The 19,280-nt window shown below is 46.9% G+C and overlaps 1 protein-coding gene across 1 annotated transcript in view; it reads right to left on the minus strand.

The window, feature by feature from the left end:
• Window positions 1-3,582: 3,582 nt before the first annotated feature.
• DDX24 (DEAD-box helicase 24) overlaps window positions 3,583-19,280 on the minus strand; it is a 133,992-nt gene continuing 118,294 nt past the window's right edge. The window contains exons 8-9 of the mRNA XM_069637982.1: window positions 16,573-16,702; window positions 3,583-4,482 (exon numbers count right to left, since the gene is read on the minus strand). Coding sequence (XP_069494083.1) covers window positions 4,226-4,482; window positions 16,573-16,702 — 387 coding nt within the window. The 3' untranslated portion in view covers window positions 3,583-4,225. The remainder of the gene's footprint in view (window positions 4,483-16,572; window positions 16,703-19,280) is intronic.

A 19,280-nucleotide genomic window follows, 5' to 3' on the forward strand; every position in this document is an offset into this window, starting at 1 on the left:
CAAGGCTTCAACAAAGTCATATGATTCTGGAGGATTGCATGTTGCGGAATGCCTAGAAGTAAATTGCATGAAATCCAAGATCATTATTTAGGAAAAGAAAAAAAGACGAGTCTTAACTGGCACCTTAATAACGAAAGAGTAAAGGTGGCAGATCAATTGGTGTACCAATCGTCATTTAGATAGTGCCCTTTCCACATTTGTATGGCCTCAATGCGCTTTGTGGTTGGAACACCCTCAGAGGTTAGCCACGTGGGCAGGTGCAGGAGACTCGATGTGTGCCCAGCTAGACAGATTTTCTTTCTAGGTTGTCACTGTATACTAATGGCAGAGGTGTTGAGGTACATCAGGGCGTTTCAGTGTGAACAGCTATGCGAGCTGCTAGACCAGATTTGTATAGCCATAGCTGCATTCGAGAGTGCATGGATCGGGGGGCCATGCCTGCGGCACATGTCCACAGATGTGGTGCCAGTTATACAGACCTTCCTCTCGGACAACTGGCAAGTGGAGGTAACGCCCAGATAAGAGACACAGCAGCCAGTAGAAACACCCAGACCAGAGACACTTAGCAAGTAAGAGAAACGTCCAAACCAGCGAAATAGCAGCAAGTAAAAGTATCTAGATTCGAGGCACCCGGCAAGTGGCAGAAACGCCCAGTCTGAGACACAGTAGTACATAGAGACACAGTAGTACATAGAAACACCCAGGCGTGGGGTACCTAGCAGGTGGGAGAAACACCTAAATTGGGAACACAGCAGCAAGTAGAAACACCTAGACCAGATATATCTGGCAAGTGGGAGCAACACCCACATCAGGGACAAAGCAGCAATAGAAGTAGTGGGACAACGCCTAGGGTTGGGAGAAAAGACTGGTGGGCAAACCCCTAGGTTGTGGGCAGAGCAATGGTGGGGAAACCCCTAGAATTGATACATTTAGATTTGGATACCTGGATAGAGGGAGCATGCCTAAAATGGGAGACCTAACAGTGAAATAAACCACATGGAGGTTGGTACACAGCAGTGATAGGAAAACTGTTTACTAGCTGGCTAACCTTGGTGTGCCATGTTCTGTAGGTATGAAGAGTGGAAGAGTGATAAGGCTTTTTAGAATACAGTAATTGCTATATTCCACACCTAGACTACACTTGCCTTATCAGTCGCTGCTGGCTGGCATCCCCTAGCAAACACGACTGGAGCCGCTTCTTTAGGAGCTGCCCTTTGCCTTGGGGCCCTTAGCAGAGGGCTGCTCGGGCAGAGGGTACCTAGTGTACGAGTCTTATAAAGGGCCTGCTGGCCAATGGAGTGCGGTTGGCAGGAGCGAGGAGGGGAAGGAGGCAGACCAGGAAGCAGGGACGGTGGGGGCAGGAGATTGGGGTTTGGGGGGATAGAGGGAAGCAAGCTTGGATTGCAATATGATGCTGAAAATGGCAATTAGAAAATTCCACGCTAAGGTTACTCGCCTCAGCACTGGTCACAAGGAAGTGGCTCGGGGGCTTGTGGCAAGGGTGTTAGACCCTCACTAGATGGAAACTGGGCCTGCTGGCCAATGAGAGCGTGGTGGGCAGGAGAGAGGAGGGGAAAGAGGCAGACCACGAAGCAGGGATGGGGAGAGGGGAGTGGGTTTGGAGCATGCTACAGTGCAGAAAATGCCTATCAGAAAATTAAATGGATGCGTGCCTCAGGACCACGCTAAGTTACTCAACCCAGCATTGGTCACAAGGAAGTGAGTGCTAAACAAAAATCCTCATCTTGGACTGAATGTTGAATGGCTATGTTCTAGATGTACCATGTCGGCAGCCCAAATGAAAAACAATAAGCTTGAAATATTGATGCTTCTCACGGCTACCAGCATTTAACTATTATAATGCCAAAGTGGTACTAAGCCTATTTTACGGGGAAGAGATCCTGCATTTAGTAGACAGTTCTGTATGGTATATACGTAGAAGCCTGATCTGGAGAAGCATTCTATTGTGAGTTGGTTGAATAATTGGTGACTGACTCCAATTTGACAACTAATGCCTGGTTATCCACTCTATTTTTACAGACTACTGACTGGTGTATTATGAAAGACTGACTGGTTACGCACTCTATCCTGGAATCATTGAAGAGAAAAGTTATAATGCAATGAACGATCATCTCAAATTTCCAAGCATTAAATGGAGGAACATTTTCCTACGAATAAGACTTAATCAGCTTCCTACACACAAAGTTACTGGCACAGGCTATAACATCCCTAGGTTATAAATGGCTATGTAAAAATGTTGACAGTTAAAACTTTGCAGCATCTTTTTATCAGTTGTCCAAATCCCCAATTGATTAAACATTTTAAATATTTCACATATGATGTGAGTGTTATTTCTTTACCGATCTTTTGGCTATGAACACCATCGGGAAAGCAAAGATCACTAATATCAGCCACAAGTAGATAGATCCGTGATTGACATTTTTCAACTTGAAGTCGGAATTATTTAGCTATTAATGGTCCCGAAGAATGAATTAATAATGCAATATTAGCATAACACTTTCAAACAGTGCTATCAATGTCTGCAATGTTGTCGCCCACGTTCTGAAAGACCTCCGAGGGTATCAGAACCGCTCACAGAGACTCGTGAAATGCTCTCACCCATCCTGGGTCCTTTTGAAGGCTATGGCCCTGAAGATGGTACAGAATGTTTCGCTGAAGAGATTCTCAGCTGTGCACAGAGTCATGTCCTAGGTGTTTTTAAAACCTCAATAAGACATTTTTTGCCACAATCCTCTTAGCTATAGATCTGGAAGACAAACTAGCTGTATGTTAATTTCCCTAAGACTTCTTAGCCTCACAGGAGGGCACTTGTCAAAGAGAGCACACATTGTCGCTGGAATAGACTTCAAAAGAGAAAATGAAGATGATATGAACCTACTTGCCGTTACACATTTCACTTTAAAGAACAATAGCACACTAAAAAAGTTCCATGAATGCTGATATCCCATGAAAAACAACATGTTTTAGGTCAAGTCCAGCAGCTTCCTGAAGTGCTCAGAGATCCTGACTTTAGTTGGAAAAATGAAATGAGCTGCAACTGTCACTATGGGGCACCACGGGAAGCCAAGGTGGACTGCCAGCCCTAAAGGGGCAGTGTTCCATTTTCATTTGTACATGGCAGACTTCCCCATTTGTTCTTCCATTTGTGTGTGTCATATAAAGGCAAGGAGACCCTTCTAAAGCAACTATCAAGAGTTAAGTGTGAATTATGGTTTGAAAAATGTTGCAACGATAAATCAGATAGGCAGAGATATCCAATGTTTAGACATATTAAAATCTCATTACATTTTGTTTTCATTGCTAAAATACAGTTAGCTATTGGGGGGTTCGCACCAGTGGGCATAAGAAATCAAATAGCCTTCAGAGTGCCATTAAGCTCTAATTGGTGCTACTGATCAAGGAGTTGGGGGTTGGGGTTAGCAGGCATTTGAAAACTGCCCAGTTCAAAGAAATTCAGAATCCTCTTTCCTCCTGGCCGTATGTAAATCAAGTACATTTCCTGCATACAAAGTTCAAGCAACTAAGCTATCTGTGTACAATGTCACACAATCGAGAGTGTCCTGCAGTCCAGCCAAAGGTTTATTAAAGCTTCCATGCACACTGAAAACAGAACAGAATGGCTTCATAAGGCTGCATTAAATAACTGCATAATAACAATTGACCAACACACCAACTCTGATTCACAATGATATTTGAAGCAGTATATACAGTGTCCATTTTTGTAGCATTTACATAGTAGCAGGCTTGTGGATAACACTTTTGATGAACATTCCAAACATTTCATTTTATAGTCTCCAAAAACCTGTGCAATAGTCTGACTATTCTCAAATGTGGAATCGATAAACCCCTTTAACACGCAAACAATTCCAAATCAGAGAACAGAAGTAATCAGCACATCAAAAACTCACCAAGCGGGGGTAAGTCCCGTTGATAAATATGACAGTTATAGGATTCGCAGATGAAAACGCCACCGTGCCTTCCATTAACCCTGTGGATAACTTCACCTTGGACGACTATGAAGCAGATGGCATATTCCTGTAAAGCAGGGCAAGCTAGGGCAGCAAGTGTCTGCTTCTACCTCAAGCATGTGATCAAGGATGTTTTTCACATGCATTCAGACCGTAGGATCTTGCAGGACGAAAGAGCCCCACACTGGGAGACACAGGTGAGCAGAAAGCAGGCAAAAACAGGGCTGATTAAAGTGCTACAGGATGCTGCTGCTGGTTTGTGAGTTTCTCGCTGGCTTCTTTTTCTTTTGCCGTTGCTTGGAGATTGTGCTCAAGGCCGTTTCGGAGGCCGCAACGTGAAGGTGGGCCAACTGTAGCTTCCCGCCTTGCGTTGGATACTTGGTCTTCATCAGGTTTCTCGCCACTGGTTGCCCCAGTAACCGCTTGAGCTGCTTCTTCATCCCTTTCAGCATCTTCTGCTTCACGTGATCCTCTTGCTCCTTGTCCCTGCCTCCTGGAAACATACAAATAAATGTAAGTTGTGTATAAGTAAACGTGAAGCAGTAAAATAAAGGTTACCATGTTTGTTAGACATTTAGAATCATTCATTGACTGAACTGCAAAGCAGGACACTACAAGTACTCTTGCGTCATGTGCCCTTTCTTCCATACGGATGGGACCTCACGGGAACAGGGATGAGACCAGAGCCTGCTGCAGAGCAGCTGCTTCTACTTATTTATTGCGTGAGCCATGCTGCAAACACCCGTATACCCTCCCCACCGCTGCACCTCCCTCATGAGCCCTGCCCAACCATCAGTCCTTTCTCTGCATCAGACGAGAAGGAGACAACTGGATCACGTAATCTACACTGGAATTTGCATACATTTGTAATAGCGCAAACTAATTGTGAATGGACTCAAGCGGTGGCCGAGAGGCACCTATTTGGGGTTTATTTTGGGGGGATTACAGTGAAGGTATGAAGGTCTTCCTCTCCCTTTTCCTCATCAGTCGCAAGGAAAGTGGAAGCCTACAGGGGGTCAGCTTTTAATCAAAATTAGCCAGGGTTACCAGAACCACTGCACACAAGGAACACGTTACTTACCTGTAACTCCTGTTCTCCAGCATGGATTCACATGCTCATGAGTATTCCCGGTTGTCAGGCTGGGAATCCTCTGTAAAAAATATAAGCAAATTGCTTTAGCCTAAAAACTGCTCTATAACCAATCACTGACCTTTGGGCCATACTGCCCCATCCAATGACAGGCCTCTCCCTAGGCTCCAGCCCTGGTGGCTATCTTCATATCTGGTAGAAAACGTTAAGTGGCAGTAGGAACAACAAGAGCCACAGAGGGGAAGGAGGGAGGGTTTGCATGTGAATCTATGCCAGACTCCTCAGGGAGAACAGGAGTTACAAGTAACTTGTTCCTTCTCCGGCATGGGGTCTGGCATGGATTCACATTCTCATCAATATGATTAAACAGCAGTACATATACACAACCATTGGAGCTGGCCAGGCTCAACAGAAGCATTGCACTTACCCCTGTAACAGACTCACTTCAAGCAAACGGGTTGCGTAGCACCCCTTGATCGACCCAGGACTCCTCCCTGGAATCCCTGTTAACGCAGTAGAATCTTGTGAAAGTGTGGGTAGACCTCCACGTAGCAGCCCTGCAGATGCGGAGCAGGGGGACACCAGAGGGAAACACTGTTGTTGCTGCAGTGGCTCTGGTGGAATGGGTTCTCAGCCAGCCTGGTAGCGGTCTGTTGGCCATACGATGACAGTGCACGCTGCAGCCGGAGAACCACCTGGACATGGAAGCCTTAGACAGGGCCTTCCCGTTATTCACAGGTCCAAAGTTCACAAAGTGTTGAGAGGTCTTCGGTAAATCCTTTGTGCATGTCAAATAAAACGTCAAGAAACTGGTAACGTTCTGCAAATGCAGCACCCTTTCAGCGGGCGAAGAAAGAAGACTGGCAGAACCAAAGGCCCAATGGGACCTTGGCATAAAGGTGGGGTGGGCCTGCAGTACCACCTTCGTCGAGTGGAATGACAAATATGGTTGCTTGCAGAAGAGGGCCCGAGTCTCCCCTAACAGCCTGGCTGAGGTGATGGCCACTAGGAAAGCAGTCTTATATGAGAGAACTTCAGAGGGGCCTAATGCGATGGGCTGAACGGCAGCCCCATGAGTTTGGTCAACAGCTGGAGCCCCATGTGTTTGGTCAACTTCACTGGCGAAAAAGTCCTGTAGAGGCCCTTGGGGAACTCTTGACGAGCCTGAGAGACCACAGGGAGGGCTGTACCTGGATATGTCCGTTAGGTGCACCTTGATAGAGGCATGGGCCAGCCTTGGCCAGCAAAAGCAGGTAGTTGAGCAGGCCTGCCATGTAGAGGCGTAATCTTCTGAGTCCTGCACTATACTGTGAAGCGTTTCCTTTTGTGGGCGTAGCACGACAACATAAATGAAGCCTTGGCTTTAGCCAGGATCTTCTTGCACTCCAGCGGCAGGTAATAATGGCCAAGCTCTAGGGGTGCAAGAGCCAGGCCGTGAAGTTCAGCGACGTTGAGTCGCGGTGCAGTATTGTCCCGCCTTCTCTGGAGAGAATGTGGGAAAGTGGAGGGAGTCGGATGGATGGAGTGAGCCGGTCCGGGAACCAGATCTGCCGAGGCCACGCCGGCGCGAGCATCATCCTGCAATGACATTGTCTGAGTGTGTTGGTCACACGTAGCAGAAGTGGGATCGGAGGGAAAGCGTACAGGACGAGGCCCTACCACGGGACCGATAATGCATCCCCCAGACTCCCCAGCTGAGGGAACCTGCTGGCGAACCCCTTGGAGTAGGCCGCCATTGTGAAATGTTCAATTTGGGGATGAGCCCACTTGCTGAAGAGAAAGGACACTTGCTCCTGTTGAAGTTCCCATTTGTGGCAGAAACGCAGCTCCCCACTGAGCCAGTCTGCGATGGTGTTGTTGATGCCCACCAGGTGAAAAGGGATGAGTAACATGTCCTGATGAATAGCCCAGTGCCATAGGGTTTGGGCCTCCAGGGAGAGCGCCGGGGAGCGTGTCCCGCTCTGTTTCCGGATGTAGAACATGGTGGTGGTATTGCCCGTGAAGATCCTCACCACGTTCCCCGGCAGTTAAGGCAGGAGGACTTGAGGGCCCCGAAGAATGTCTGGAGTTCCAGGACGTTGCAGTGAAGGTCCTTTTCCTCAGGAAGAGAGAGGGCTCTTGTATGTGACTGTCTAGAGCGGGCCACCCACCCTTCCAGGGAAGCATCCGTGGCCTGGTACAGTGAGATCTGAAAAGGAGCTCCTTGCGTCAGATGTGTACCTACTCACCAACATCATAGAGCTTGCCGGAACTACTTGTCCATCCAAGAGCCCATGACTTGCAACCATCGCGCATCCAGAAACTCTTGAAGGGGACTCTTGAAGGAGGCTGCAAAATGGAACAAGGTGGCTGTAGGAGGACATCATGCCCAACAGCGACTTGATGGCTTGTACTGTCACGGATTGCGACGACAGGCGCTGTACCCAGGAACAGAGCGTACTGCGATGGCTCCACACAGGACTTTGGACAGTTGGAGAATCCGAGCTCTGTCAGAATGTCAAATAGTCTCTGCAGTGTGCTGAACCACCAGTATGTAAGTGGTAGCGAATGAGCCAGCTGTCCAGATAAGGGTACAAGTGGATGCCTTTGAGGCGTAGATGTGCAGCCATCGGAGCCAAACTCTCTGAACACCCTCAGCGCCACTTGTAGGCCAAAGGGCAGGGCCTGGAACGGATAGTGCCGTCCCTGGACCACAAACAAGCAGGAATGTTCGATGTTATGGATGAATGGGAATGTGAAAGTAGGCATCCTTCGAGTCCCAGGTCGCCAGGAAATCCCCTTGCTCCAGCTGGTCGAGCATGTGGTGCAACGTGACCATCCTGAACTTCAAATACTTGTTGAGGCGTCTTAAGTCTGTGATTGGCTGCAACCCTCCTGACTGGCTCCATCACCCCCTGCCTTAATATGGCCAACATGGCCTGAACCTTCTGCAGCAGCTGGGACATGTGCAGTTATTGACGTGCCACAGGACGAATGCGAAGGCACCCGTGTTGGAACTCCAAGGTATGCCCTTGATGTAGAACGTCCTGCACCCATTTCCACCTGTCCACAAAGTTCGCTAGCCGGACGCCCAAAAGGTGTAAGAAAGTGAGGGCCCGGATACGCGACTGGCTCAGGCCTGCTTGGGCGTCTGCATCCTGGATTGCAGGCGACAAGGACGCTGTCCTCCGCTGCTATAGGTTTGCGAGCGGTCTCTGTAAGCCTCCTGGTTGGAGGAGCGCGAGGGCTGACCGTAGGGGGCAGTAAACCTCTTGGAGGATCTGCTGGACTGCCCTCTAGAGGACCGAAAGGATGACTATCTCCTCTGCTGCAGTGTCCCCAGCGAGCGTGCCGTCTGTGTCCATCTTAATGGCTTACAGCGTCTCGTCCACCACCTTGCCATATCATTTGTCCCCATCAAAGGGCATGTTCACCACCTTGGACTGCACGTCCGCCCTGAAACTCGTGGCCTTCAACCAACGCTGGTGCCTGAGGGCCACCCCATTGCCAATCTGGCAGAAGCCAGAGTCCGCAAAGTCAAACGCCACTGTGATGGCATGGTCATAGGCCACTTGGCCCTCATGAAACACGGCCAGGGCTTCAGTCTTTGTCATCCGACAGGAAGTCAAAGATCAGCCAGGGCTTATACCAGAGCTCCCGGTCGTAATGGGGGGAGGATGGCCAGGGCACTGGCGGCCTTGATGGTGGAAGCTGCCATGTAAATGATGCGCTTCCCCACTGCATCCAGCTTCTACCCCTATTGGTCCGGAGGCACCATGGACGAGAATGATGGGTTCGCCTAGCGCTTCCTGGTGGCGGCAGACACCACAGAGTCTGGAGAAGGCGGTGTTCTCAAGCACCTGGGGTCTGAGTCCGGGACCGTGCACTTCTCCAGTCTGTTCCTCTTGGAGGGAGCGGTGCTTGGAGTCTTCATGAGTGCCAAACCTTCCTCCCAGGCGTCATCCAGCAAAAGGACAAACATGACCGTCTTCTGCGAGGACTCCCGGGGTTGGAATAGAAAACGCTCCTTTTTCTCCTCCGGCACCAAATTGAAGAGAGCGGATGCCCTCGAAATCATGGCATGGAAAGAGCCAACCAGCAGGGATGCTCTAGCAGGCTCATCAGAACCAAGCGGTTCCCCGTCTGCCAGGACATAGTCATCATCCTCATTCATATGTGAAGTGTCCTTGTCGGTACCTTTGTCAGTGTGTGGTGGCTCCTCCACCACCAGAGTTAAAGGCCTCTGGGCGGTGTAGACTGCGGTGGTGCCAATTGGCGCTTTGGCCACAGAGGGCTATGTTGGCGCTGTGGCCCAGTAGGGCTAGGAAAGCGGCTTTGTCTTTAGGCGCTTGGCATGGGAGGACTTCTCGGCGGTGGTCTAGGAGGGTTGTGGACTGGGGCAGGCGCAGGGGCAGCCGGCAACCTCTGCTGTATTTCCAACACCAAGGTGTGGAGAGTAGTTGGAATGTCCAGTGGCGTGTCCCAGGGAGGTGCGAGTGGAGCAGCTGGTAACATCTCTGGGCTGAAACGCCTTGGTGGGCCAAATGGTAGATCCGGCTCACCCTGTGAACATCCCTCCTGGGACATGGTGTTGAAGGCTCCTTCGTGGTCCAAATAGTAGCTTTCTGGCAAGTGGTGGTCGTCAAAGCGTGTATAGATGTGTGGGGATTTTCTTGGAGATCCCCTCACTGGCCTGGGTAGAAGTAGCTGCCTGCATCCTTCGGGAAGGAGGAGACTATGGGCATCTGCACTTCGACATGCGTATCCTCTGTGGTCCTGGGCAGAGCGCCGCAGGAGGCCGAGCCACTTGCGGGGTTGCCGTCGTCTTGACCATAAACACCATGGTAGTAATGGGATTTCCCCCCCCCGTTTGCGAAAGAAATGAGGGTCAATGGGGCCGTCGACTAAGTGGAAACAGACAAAGCCGTCAATGGGGTTGTGGTAGTCAACAGGGCCATAGTCGTCGACGAGGGTCAGTGGTCGAAGTGTAAGAAGAGAAGTAGTGGAACTATGTTCCCTGCTAGCCTGCCCCGCTCCTCAAAAACCCCATTGCCCTGCCCCTGCAACACACAATACAAACCCTAAAACACTTTTGCCTGCTTTTTAAGGGAATAGTGCAAGTTTCAACTTCTTCCTACACTGTTATTTTAAAATGAAACCGTTCCGGAACGGTTTATTTTTAAAATAAAAGTATAGGAGCTGTAAAACGTAATTAAAAAAAAGTAGTGGAGCGCCGCTCCCACCCGCTCCCGCTCACTTCGACCACTGACGAGGGTGCCATCTTGGAAGACTATGTTGATGAAGTTGTGATCTTGGTGGATAATGAGGTTGTCGACTGGGCCTTCAATGGACCTCCTGAAGATCTCTCCTTTGTAGCCTTGTCCTTGGGCGAAGATTTGTGCTTCGAAGGGGTCAGAGACTTCATCTCCCACCCCCCACCCGGCAGGCTCACCATGGACAGAGAAGGAGGTGGTGATTGGGTCCTACTTGAACTGGACCCCACCGCCATGGCGACTCTGGAGGACGACAGCATGGCGTTTTACCTTCTTTTGGATCCCCTGTTAAGGGGCATCCACAAAGGATCTATACCACTGTCTCTGGGGGAATAGGCTCATGGGTTCAGCGGAGGTTGAGTCAGAGGTCTTCTCTTCTTTTGAGCCATGCCACCAACCTTTGATGGCGGTCCCGCTTTGTCTTCACTGGGAATCCGCGGCAAATCTTGCATCCATTCTCGTCGTGGTCTCGATACAGGCAATACTGGCCAATTGAGGTGGCGATCCTCGAAGTAGACGTTCCGGAGTTTGAAGAGACTCCTCTTCTCCTCAGACATCGTCAAGGTGCCAAGTAGGCCCAAGCCTGGGCCTTTTGAAAACTCGAAAAGAAGATCTGGCGATGAAGGTAGATCTTCACCGACAACTGGTCCCTGCTGACGGTAGTTGGTCGACGATGGACAAGTCCGAAAAAATGCCAAATTTTATGCGAAGAAAATCGAAATAGCAAAAATACTTGAAGAGCAAGATGAGAGGATACCCAAAACTGAAGCGTGTGGTAAAAATGTGATGATCGCCACCAGGTATGGAGCTTAGGGAGAGGACTGTTACTGGATGGGAGCAGTATGGCCCAAAGTGACAGTGATTGGTTATAGAGGAGAAATACCGTTTTCAGGCTAAAGCGAAACTACTTTTATTTTTGTTTACTGAGGAGGACCAGCCTGACAACAGGGTATATTCATGAGCATGTGAATACATGCCAGCCCCCATGCTTGAGAAGAGTGAGTTCTGAAAATGTATTCACAATCTTAGTTCACTGCCGTTATTAACATAGTGCTTCCACAATTAATCAAATGACGCATGATTACTGGAAGAAAACGCACAACTTTGCTTACACCATTCCACAAATCTAGAAAGTACAATGAATTGCATTCTCCAAAAAACATGCAATAATTCTTAGTTCTTTCTAATATTTTGACTAACATAATACAGGCTACGTCCCTTGTGAGTAAGAAGTGCTGTCCTTGCTGAGACTTCACTAGCAAAATGCATCCTATCAGAGAGAGAATTTTCAAATCAAGATCCTCATTGTGTTCAGGGCCTTAAGGCTGTAATGGCACCCGTTGGTTATTTTGTTCAGGACTGTTAGTTTGGCTGAGGCCAAGAAATACAATACAGGCCTCATGATGTTACAGGCCTCATGATGTTCCGCAAAAGGCCTGCTTCCTCTTGTACTCAACATTTATGGTGAGGAACTGATAAAATTGATTAACCGAACAATTCTGATAACACAAATTCACCAACTAGTAAATCGGGAAAAGGCAGTAAATTTACCAGCTGATGTCCATCTATTGACAGTGATGATTACTTGGGCATTAATGCGGGCATTCACTCAACCAGCAAGTTCAGCTCTGTTGTCAACTAAATACGCTATAAAAAAGGTGAAGAAACCACTTCCATAAATAAAATAATATGAGCGTTAGCACAAAAAACTATTGCAAATGTTTTCAGTTGTGTATACCATCATTGAACAACCAATTACCAACACCATATCGTAAAGGTGAGGAAGGATAACTAAGCCACTTATTTGGTTGGTCCAATAAAAAGTTAGCAAAACCTATGATTATTGCAAGGACTCCTGTTCCTTGTGACAATGACAACAGCACTGTAAATATACAATTAAAAAGAGGACCAACGTGTCAAACATCATACTCAACATCACAGCGTTCGTATTACATAATATGTTTATAGTCACGTCGATCTGATATCAAAGAAGATGCAAGACCCAATGATAGATTTCAAGAGTTATATTAAGGACATTTTACTATGGGGGCAACTGAAATGGCCGGGTTATGTTTACCAAAATGTCAGTATGCCCTGCAAGCTACATGGACCACTCTTAGCCTGCAGTGGTTTCTCCTAATGTTCACAGGGGTCCTGAAAGTCAGCCCAGCTTATCCGGCCCCGTATCACAGTACAAGTGAATTCTCATGCAAAAGTCCAAGTCAAACCCCTCAGTCGCCCCTTCAGACATTGGTCTGTTGCTCTTTGATCTTGCAGTCTTTGGTCTTGCGAAATTGGATTCCTACTGGGTGGATCTCTTCTTGTAGCAGGATTCCAATGGGTCCGAACACCACCATGGAACTTGGCACGCAGGCCTGTCAGCAGCGGAGTCACGAGTGCACACTATATGGTGCTGGAAGGGAGAGGGCAGGAGGCAACGGGGGGTGGGGGGAGTGGCGTAAAATCCAATCACTTTAGGCAGAATAATTTAACATTTTCACAAGGAAGGCTTCTGATGGAAGTTACTTTTTTTGACGGCCTAAGAAATCCTGTTTCAACAGAACTGAAAAAAAGATTCCTAGGAGGGGTGCTTGCTTTCTGTAAGCTGTGATGGCTAATAGATGCATCATTACAGAGGAAAATTGTAAGCCAGACTTTGCCAAATAAAGAGTAGGTATTTCTCTTGTCGACGTGACACCCCTTGGTCTAGGCACTACAGGTAGACACTTCCAAAAAAGAAGGTGTAGGACATCTTTGGATGGTCTTTGAGGACTGCTGTTTTGTGATATAAGAACTCAGAGAGGTTTTGGGGCGGTCGATGCAGAGGGTAAAGCAGCCCCTGCTGTTGCGGTCTTAGTACCTCTACCCCTTCCACCACGGGGGAATCGTCTCGGACCTCTTTGAGCTGGCTGTCCTCTGCCTTTTCCAAATGAGGAATAAAAGCGAAAGGACCTACCCCTCCAGGTAGTACTTGTGGGGCTGTTTGGATTTTGCCTTATCGCAGTTCCAAGGGATTTGGCTGCCGACAAGGAAGTTTGCAGCTTCTCCAAAACTCTCCAGCTTTACTCCCAAATAGGTGTATGCCGTCAAAGGGCATGTTGAGAAGTCTGGACTGTACGTGTGGGGCAAATCCTGACTTCCGCAACCATGCAAACCTGCGGATTACCGTACTAGCCGCCATTGCTCTGCTGATATGGTCAACAGAGTTGAGACCGGTATGTAGGGATTCGCACATAGCGTCCTTTCCATCCTTGATAAGGTTCAAGAAACTGCCCTGTTCCTCCCCTTCGGGGATGTGGTCAGCCGCCATAGAAACGCAATCCCAAAGGGTGTGGGTAAACCGCAATAGCGTGCATGTGGCATTAGCAGATTTTAACACCATACTACCAGCCGAGAAAACCTTCTTGGCCATGGCATCATATTTTCTGTCATCCCTATCGTGCGGGATTGCTGGATAGGCATTTTGTGTGCCAGACAAGGTTGCAAACTGTACTACCAAGCTTTCTGGTGTTGGGTGCTTCAAAAGATATAGAGGTCCAAAGCCGATGCTCTATATTTAGCTGGTAACTGTTTGTTCACTGCTGGGATAACCTCAGGTGTTTCCCAGTTGCAAGATACCCTCTTGTGTAGAGCTTTGTGAAATGGTACAATAGGGTCTTCCTGTGGTCCTTTGTTGAGTATGTCAGTTAAATCATCCTGTTCGAAAACAGGCGTGGGTCTAGACTATCCCATGTACTCCTTCACTTTAGTCATAAGCGGTCTATAATTGCCTTCAGCATGATCTCCTGGATCAGCTCTACCGAAGTCAATTTCAGGGGAGGTGTCAATGCCACTTGCCTCATGCAGAGTCCTGCAGATTTTTATTCGTGATTCTTCGGACACAAGTTCTTCTGGAACAGAAGGTGTCCCATATTCAAGTCCAAAAGGTCTTTCCTCGTCAGATGATTCTGCATCTTCATAGATTGAGAGGGTTTTGAAATATTCTGAAGGTGTGTCAGTCCTTTCAAAAGTTGGAAGAAAGAACTATTGACGTCATAATTGGAGCCGAAATCGTTGATGACGACGTCAAAGGCTTCCACAAATTTGTCAATGGCTTCCACTTCTCTGAAGTCGTCGATGGTATCGACACAAATGTCAACGTCTTCGTCGAAGATACTCTTGTGTATGGCGATGAGGAGGTCGACACACAAGGCGTCGATGGCTTCTCCTTCGATGAGGGTGTCGTATGAGTCGATAGTGACGATTTCTTGTGCGTCACGGAGGCTCTCGCTCGACTCGAGAGTTTAGCACGCTCTCGAGGAGTTTCCATAGCCGAAGTGGAGGACTCGCAGCTCCTGTGCTTCCCAGGTGTTACATCTGGGGTATTGCGACTAGGTGTCTTGAGGGGGGCAAGGCTGCGTTCGGGAACACCTTTAACATCCTCTTTCTGAATTCCTCCCACTATGCCGGGGTACTGTGTTTCGAGGGGTAAACAACCCTCTCAGGAGAACTAGACGAAGAAGTGGATGGCGACCTATGGTGCTTTTCTTGCCATACACCGAAGACGAGGAATGTTGCGATCCTCTTCGGGAACGTGATTGGGAGTGTTTTTTATGACAAGGAGACGAAGGCCTCGGCTTGGATGATTTGCGTTTGGATGGGGTAATGGATTTCTGAGGCTTACCTCTCTCCAACTTCCCTACGCACACCCTCAAGGCCTTGGTCATCATCAACATACATTTGTTGCATTCGGAAAACACGGATGCTCTGCCCCTAGGCCCCACAAACAGACCCTGTGTGGATCCGTCATGGACATCTTAGCCGCGCAGTCGCAGCATTTTTTTTTTTTTTAAACTGGACCGAGGAGTAGATGGAGCCAATGAGGAGGCCATCTAGTCAAGTAATTTCACAGGAAATTTGAAGAAATTCGATGAATACAGGGAACTGAGCCTTACGTTACCGATGCTGTGAAGTATGGAAAAACGGAACTGAGCAACGGGCGCTGCGCAAGCTACTTATACCCATAATGACGTTGACGCCACAACGGAAGCCGCAGAGCAACATCAACCAGTCATCGACCCACAGCACCCTCTACTGAAAAAAAAAACAAAGCCGCAAGCTGGATATTGGAAATATCAAAGATAAGGAATATGTGGGAGGACACAATCCATTCGAAAAGTGGGTCATGAAAACGACCACCACAAAGTGAACTTTATGAATGGATACAGTGCAGCAAGGCCAAAAACTGGCAAGAAGTGACAAGTTATGGCAAAGCCAAGAGGCTAACCAGAGAAGCCAGGAGAGTATGATAATCTACACAGAGCCAAGATGTCAACAAAGAGAAGCTAAGTGAATGTGAATCTGTACACAGGGACAAGTACAGTAGACCGTGCAGGTGAGCCATAAATTGTGAAAGTTAAATACAAGAGGAAGCACTGTGAGTGAACTGGTAAGATGAACCAGGAGGAGGGTAAAGTGGACCTAGAGTTGTGTTGAAAGACAGACCAATATCAGCTGCTACATCGAAATCCTGGGGAAGGGAACCCTGGAATTAGATGAACTGCAAATGCTGTCTTGAGGACAAAGCCTCAAGACCCTTTTTCTTTTTAACTGTTGCCTGGAATTTAGGGAACAGAACCTCAAGGATTTGGGAACTGTTTTGAACTTGGGAAAGGTAATCCCAAGACATTTGCTGAAATTTCTTGAACTTCGGGAAGGGGAGCTGAAAAGGAAGCTAGGAACTGTTAGAAGCTCAGAACTTGTGTTGATCACCATTTCTTTTATTATTAATATAACATCCCGACAAATTATTTAGCGATAGATGTGAGGGCAGGAGTAGGGTCTGGACACTGAAAGACTTTTATTGAACTCTTTGACTCAGACTTTCCTTCGTTTCGTTCAAGTAGGGAAATCCCACCTTAGCATAGAGCAAGTTAGGACTTCTACCATCCTGACATTTGATTTAATAAACCATTTTGTTTTCAACTTTGAATCGGTTGTCTGTGTCCTTCATAATACCTTCACATATATAACAAAAAATATGCAGTGCACTTCTATAAAGGCCTGGTGAAGGTTAACCTCAGGGATGAAGAATGTCACAACGCTCTCAGAACGAATCAGAGGCAGTTAGCTGTATGATGCGCATTTGAAAGCACTTTAGGCAGGCAAAGAAAACAAGGCAATCTGGAGAGTGCTTTAAAGTAACATTCGTATTACTGTGCCCACAGAAATATATTGACATATGGGGGTATGCTCAACTGACCCATTAATAGATCATCATCCAGGTCGATTTCCATGGCTTCAGCAGCTTGCTGGAACCAGGAGTTGTGCTGCTTTGCTTTGCTGTTGTGAAACTCCAATTTCTCAATCTGCCGAGCCAGATCTACACGTTCCTGTAACAAAGCAAAAATCCCAGTTTAAGAAAAGACAATTAACAAGTCTCCCAACACGTAGCATTGAGGATGTGAGACAACAAGTGTGGGTCCCACTAAAAGATTGGCCTCGTAACACTTGCTAGAGGATTAGTCTCTACTTGTGTTTCTACAGAGACTAAATCAGCTTTAAAAATTGCTCAATACACTTAACCCAACAATTCTAAAGTACTAACTAAAAGATATAAGAAAGGGAAATGATAAAGTTACGACCGGTTTGCAGCCGCATGTCAAAACCAAAAAGGACAAATTTAATGTATAGAGGCTGGGGATACAACTAAGGAGCCACAATCTACCAAAGAATGTAGATGAGCGGAGCACACTGGTTCCCAAGTGATGTCAAGTAACAAGAAACATTCATTTAAGAAATGGAAAAACTAGTTCAATTGTGCATAGTGTTGAAAATGGAATGCGTGTGTTGGGGGATTGCGATTTGGAGTTGCTAGACTGTGCTTCTCTATATTTAAAGGGCAAACCAAATATGAATTGAAAATGTGGCATAGCAAGAAATGAAACATCCAAAGAATGACCTTGTAATAACTGGTCACCAGGCCAGACAGAAAAACACTTCATATTTCTAGGTTTATTTAACACTGAGGGCTGTTAATTGAAACGTTTTACAGCCAGCAAATCATGCCTCGTTCCGACTGCGATCATTTTCTGCTCAATACAATGACACCACACACCAGAATCATTCGCCATAGGTGATCAAGAGGGTCCTCTATTCTTTTACAATGTTTACTGGTCTCTGTTCTTCCACTGCAGTGCGGTTGATTTTCCTGAATGCAGCATGCCCACTTGTCTTTTAGTTGGTGCTCTTCTTTATTCCATCTTAGTGCTGCTCCCATAATTGCATTTAATTCCCAACGTTCACAACAAGTCTATGTTTCTCTCTATGCCTAGTGCTATTCCTACTCAGTGTTCCTCCTGCATATTTCCTCATTTTCCTGCTTCACGCAGTATCTCTAATCTCGTCTATCCTCCCCCTGATTCTGGAGATGCTTGCATTAATGTCGCACTCTGGAATGCTCATTCTACCTCTAAGAAAACTCATTCTATCCGTGACATGTTAGCTTTCGTCTCAACTCTTCTATACCTGCTTCTTTATTAACATCTGATACTGTTTTTATTCATACTCCTCGTTCTCTGCGTCGTGGAGGAGGTACCAGTATTCTTTTACGGCCTTCCTCCACAATTCATTCTAATTCCCTCTCGTTACCTATTGTTACTTCCTTTGAATACTCTTTTCACTTTCTCTTGTGCTGTGACCTTTTTGATTTATTGTCCTCCTGGTCCTCTTTCTACTTTCTGCGTCGGCCTGCCTTGCTCTAATTCTTTCTTACTATTGGGTGACTTTAATTTAAATCTCTTCTATTCATGCCGCCTCCCCATTTCTTGCTATTTTAGACTTAGGTCTCTCTCCCCTTCATGTGTCCCCCTTCTCAGATTTCTGGAGATAAATAATATGTTCAATAACGGGTTGAATCCCTAAATAAACATTTTTATAGGACAAGACATTTGGTCTCTGGGAAGGACCGGATACTATATACATGCACCATTACAACGTGTTGATTATGGACAGGGATTGGTTGCTTGACTAAAACTGAATGGCCTTGAGGACGACCCACAGGGTCGAAACACGTGTCGGCTGAAGAAACTTCTTTTGGGTTTTGGGACAATAAAACAATCTAAAACTTGTGCATATTTTGCCTGATGGACTATGAACTTACTACATTGGATCACTAGATCGCATTTGGGAAGAGCGCCGATATCCAAGACCCAGCCAATTTTTACTGTCTATAATATATTTTAGGCATTTACTGGTGGTCTATGTGTCTGGAGCACGCAGTCTCCCACTTTGACAATCTTATTAGGGTCCCAGCACCTTCTATCAGATCGAACCCGTACAGCTTTTCTCTTAAATTCAACTTTTTCTCTATAGAATTCAAATCCCTTTATGGACTTGCTCCCATTTATTTTGTTCCCTCTCGTACACTTTGCTCTCAAACCCACTTTCTTTTAACTGTACCTCGCCCTCCATGTGCCTCTTCTCGCTTCTGTTCTTTTTCTTTGTTGGCTCCTCTACTGGAATGCTCTTCCCCATCGCTCTGCGGTCTATTCACTCCTATTCTATCTTTCGTGCTGCCCTAAAAACGTTCTTACTTCAATCTTAATTGTATTTTAGTCTCATTGCAAGTTATATTTTTTATTGTACTATCCTTTTCATTTCAATTGTACTGTAAATTGGTTCTGTACAGCGCCTTAGCGTAAGGCACTATTTAAATAACAAATAACTAAGAAATAAGAGAAGACACCATTATTGCCAGAGTCCTCCTGTCACAGTTAAGCAACCTTCCTTCTCAGGAACAGATATTCTCCCAAGTGTCGGTACCTTCAAAAAGGCTTGTAAAGAGGATAGTGGGGGTAGTCAATGGAGATTTTCAAAATGTCGGTTCTTCAGTGACGTTTGCCTTGCTAGAGTATCATCTATGCATTGGAGTCTAATTAATGGCATCACAACATGCACACAAGACTTCCA

The sequence above is a fragment of the Ambystoma mexicanum genome, chromosome 14 (genome assembly GCF_040938575.1).
Source record: "Ambystoma mexicanum isolate Mex_15411 chromosome 14, UKY_AmexF1_1, whole genome shotgun sequence".
NCBI lineage: Eukaryota > Metazoa > Chordata > Amphibia > Caudata > Ambystomatidae > Ambystoma > Ambystoma mexicanum.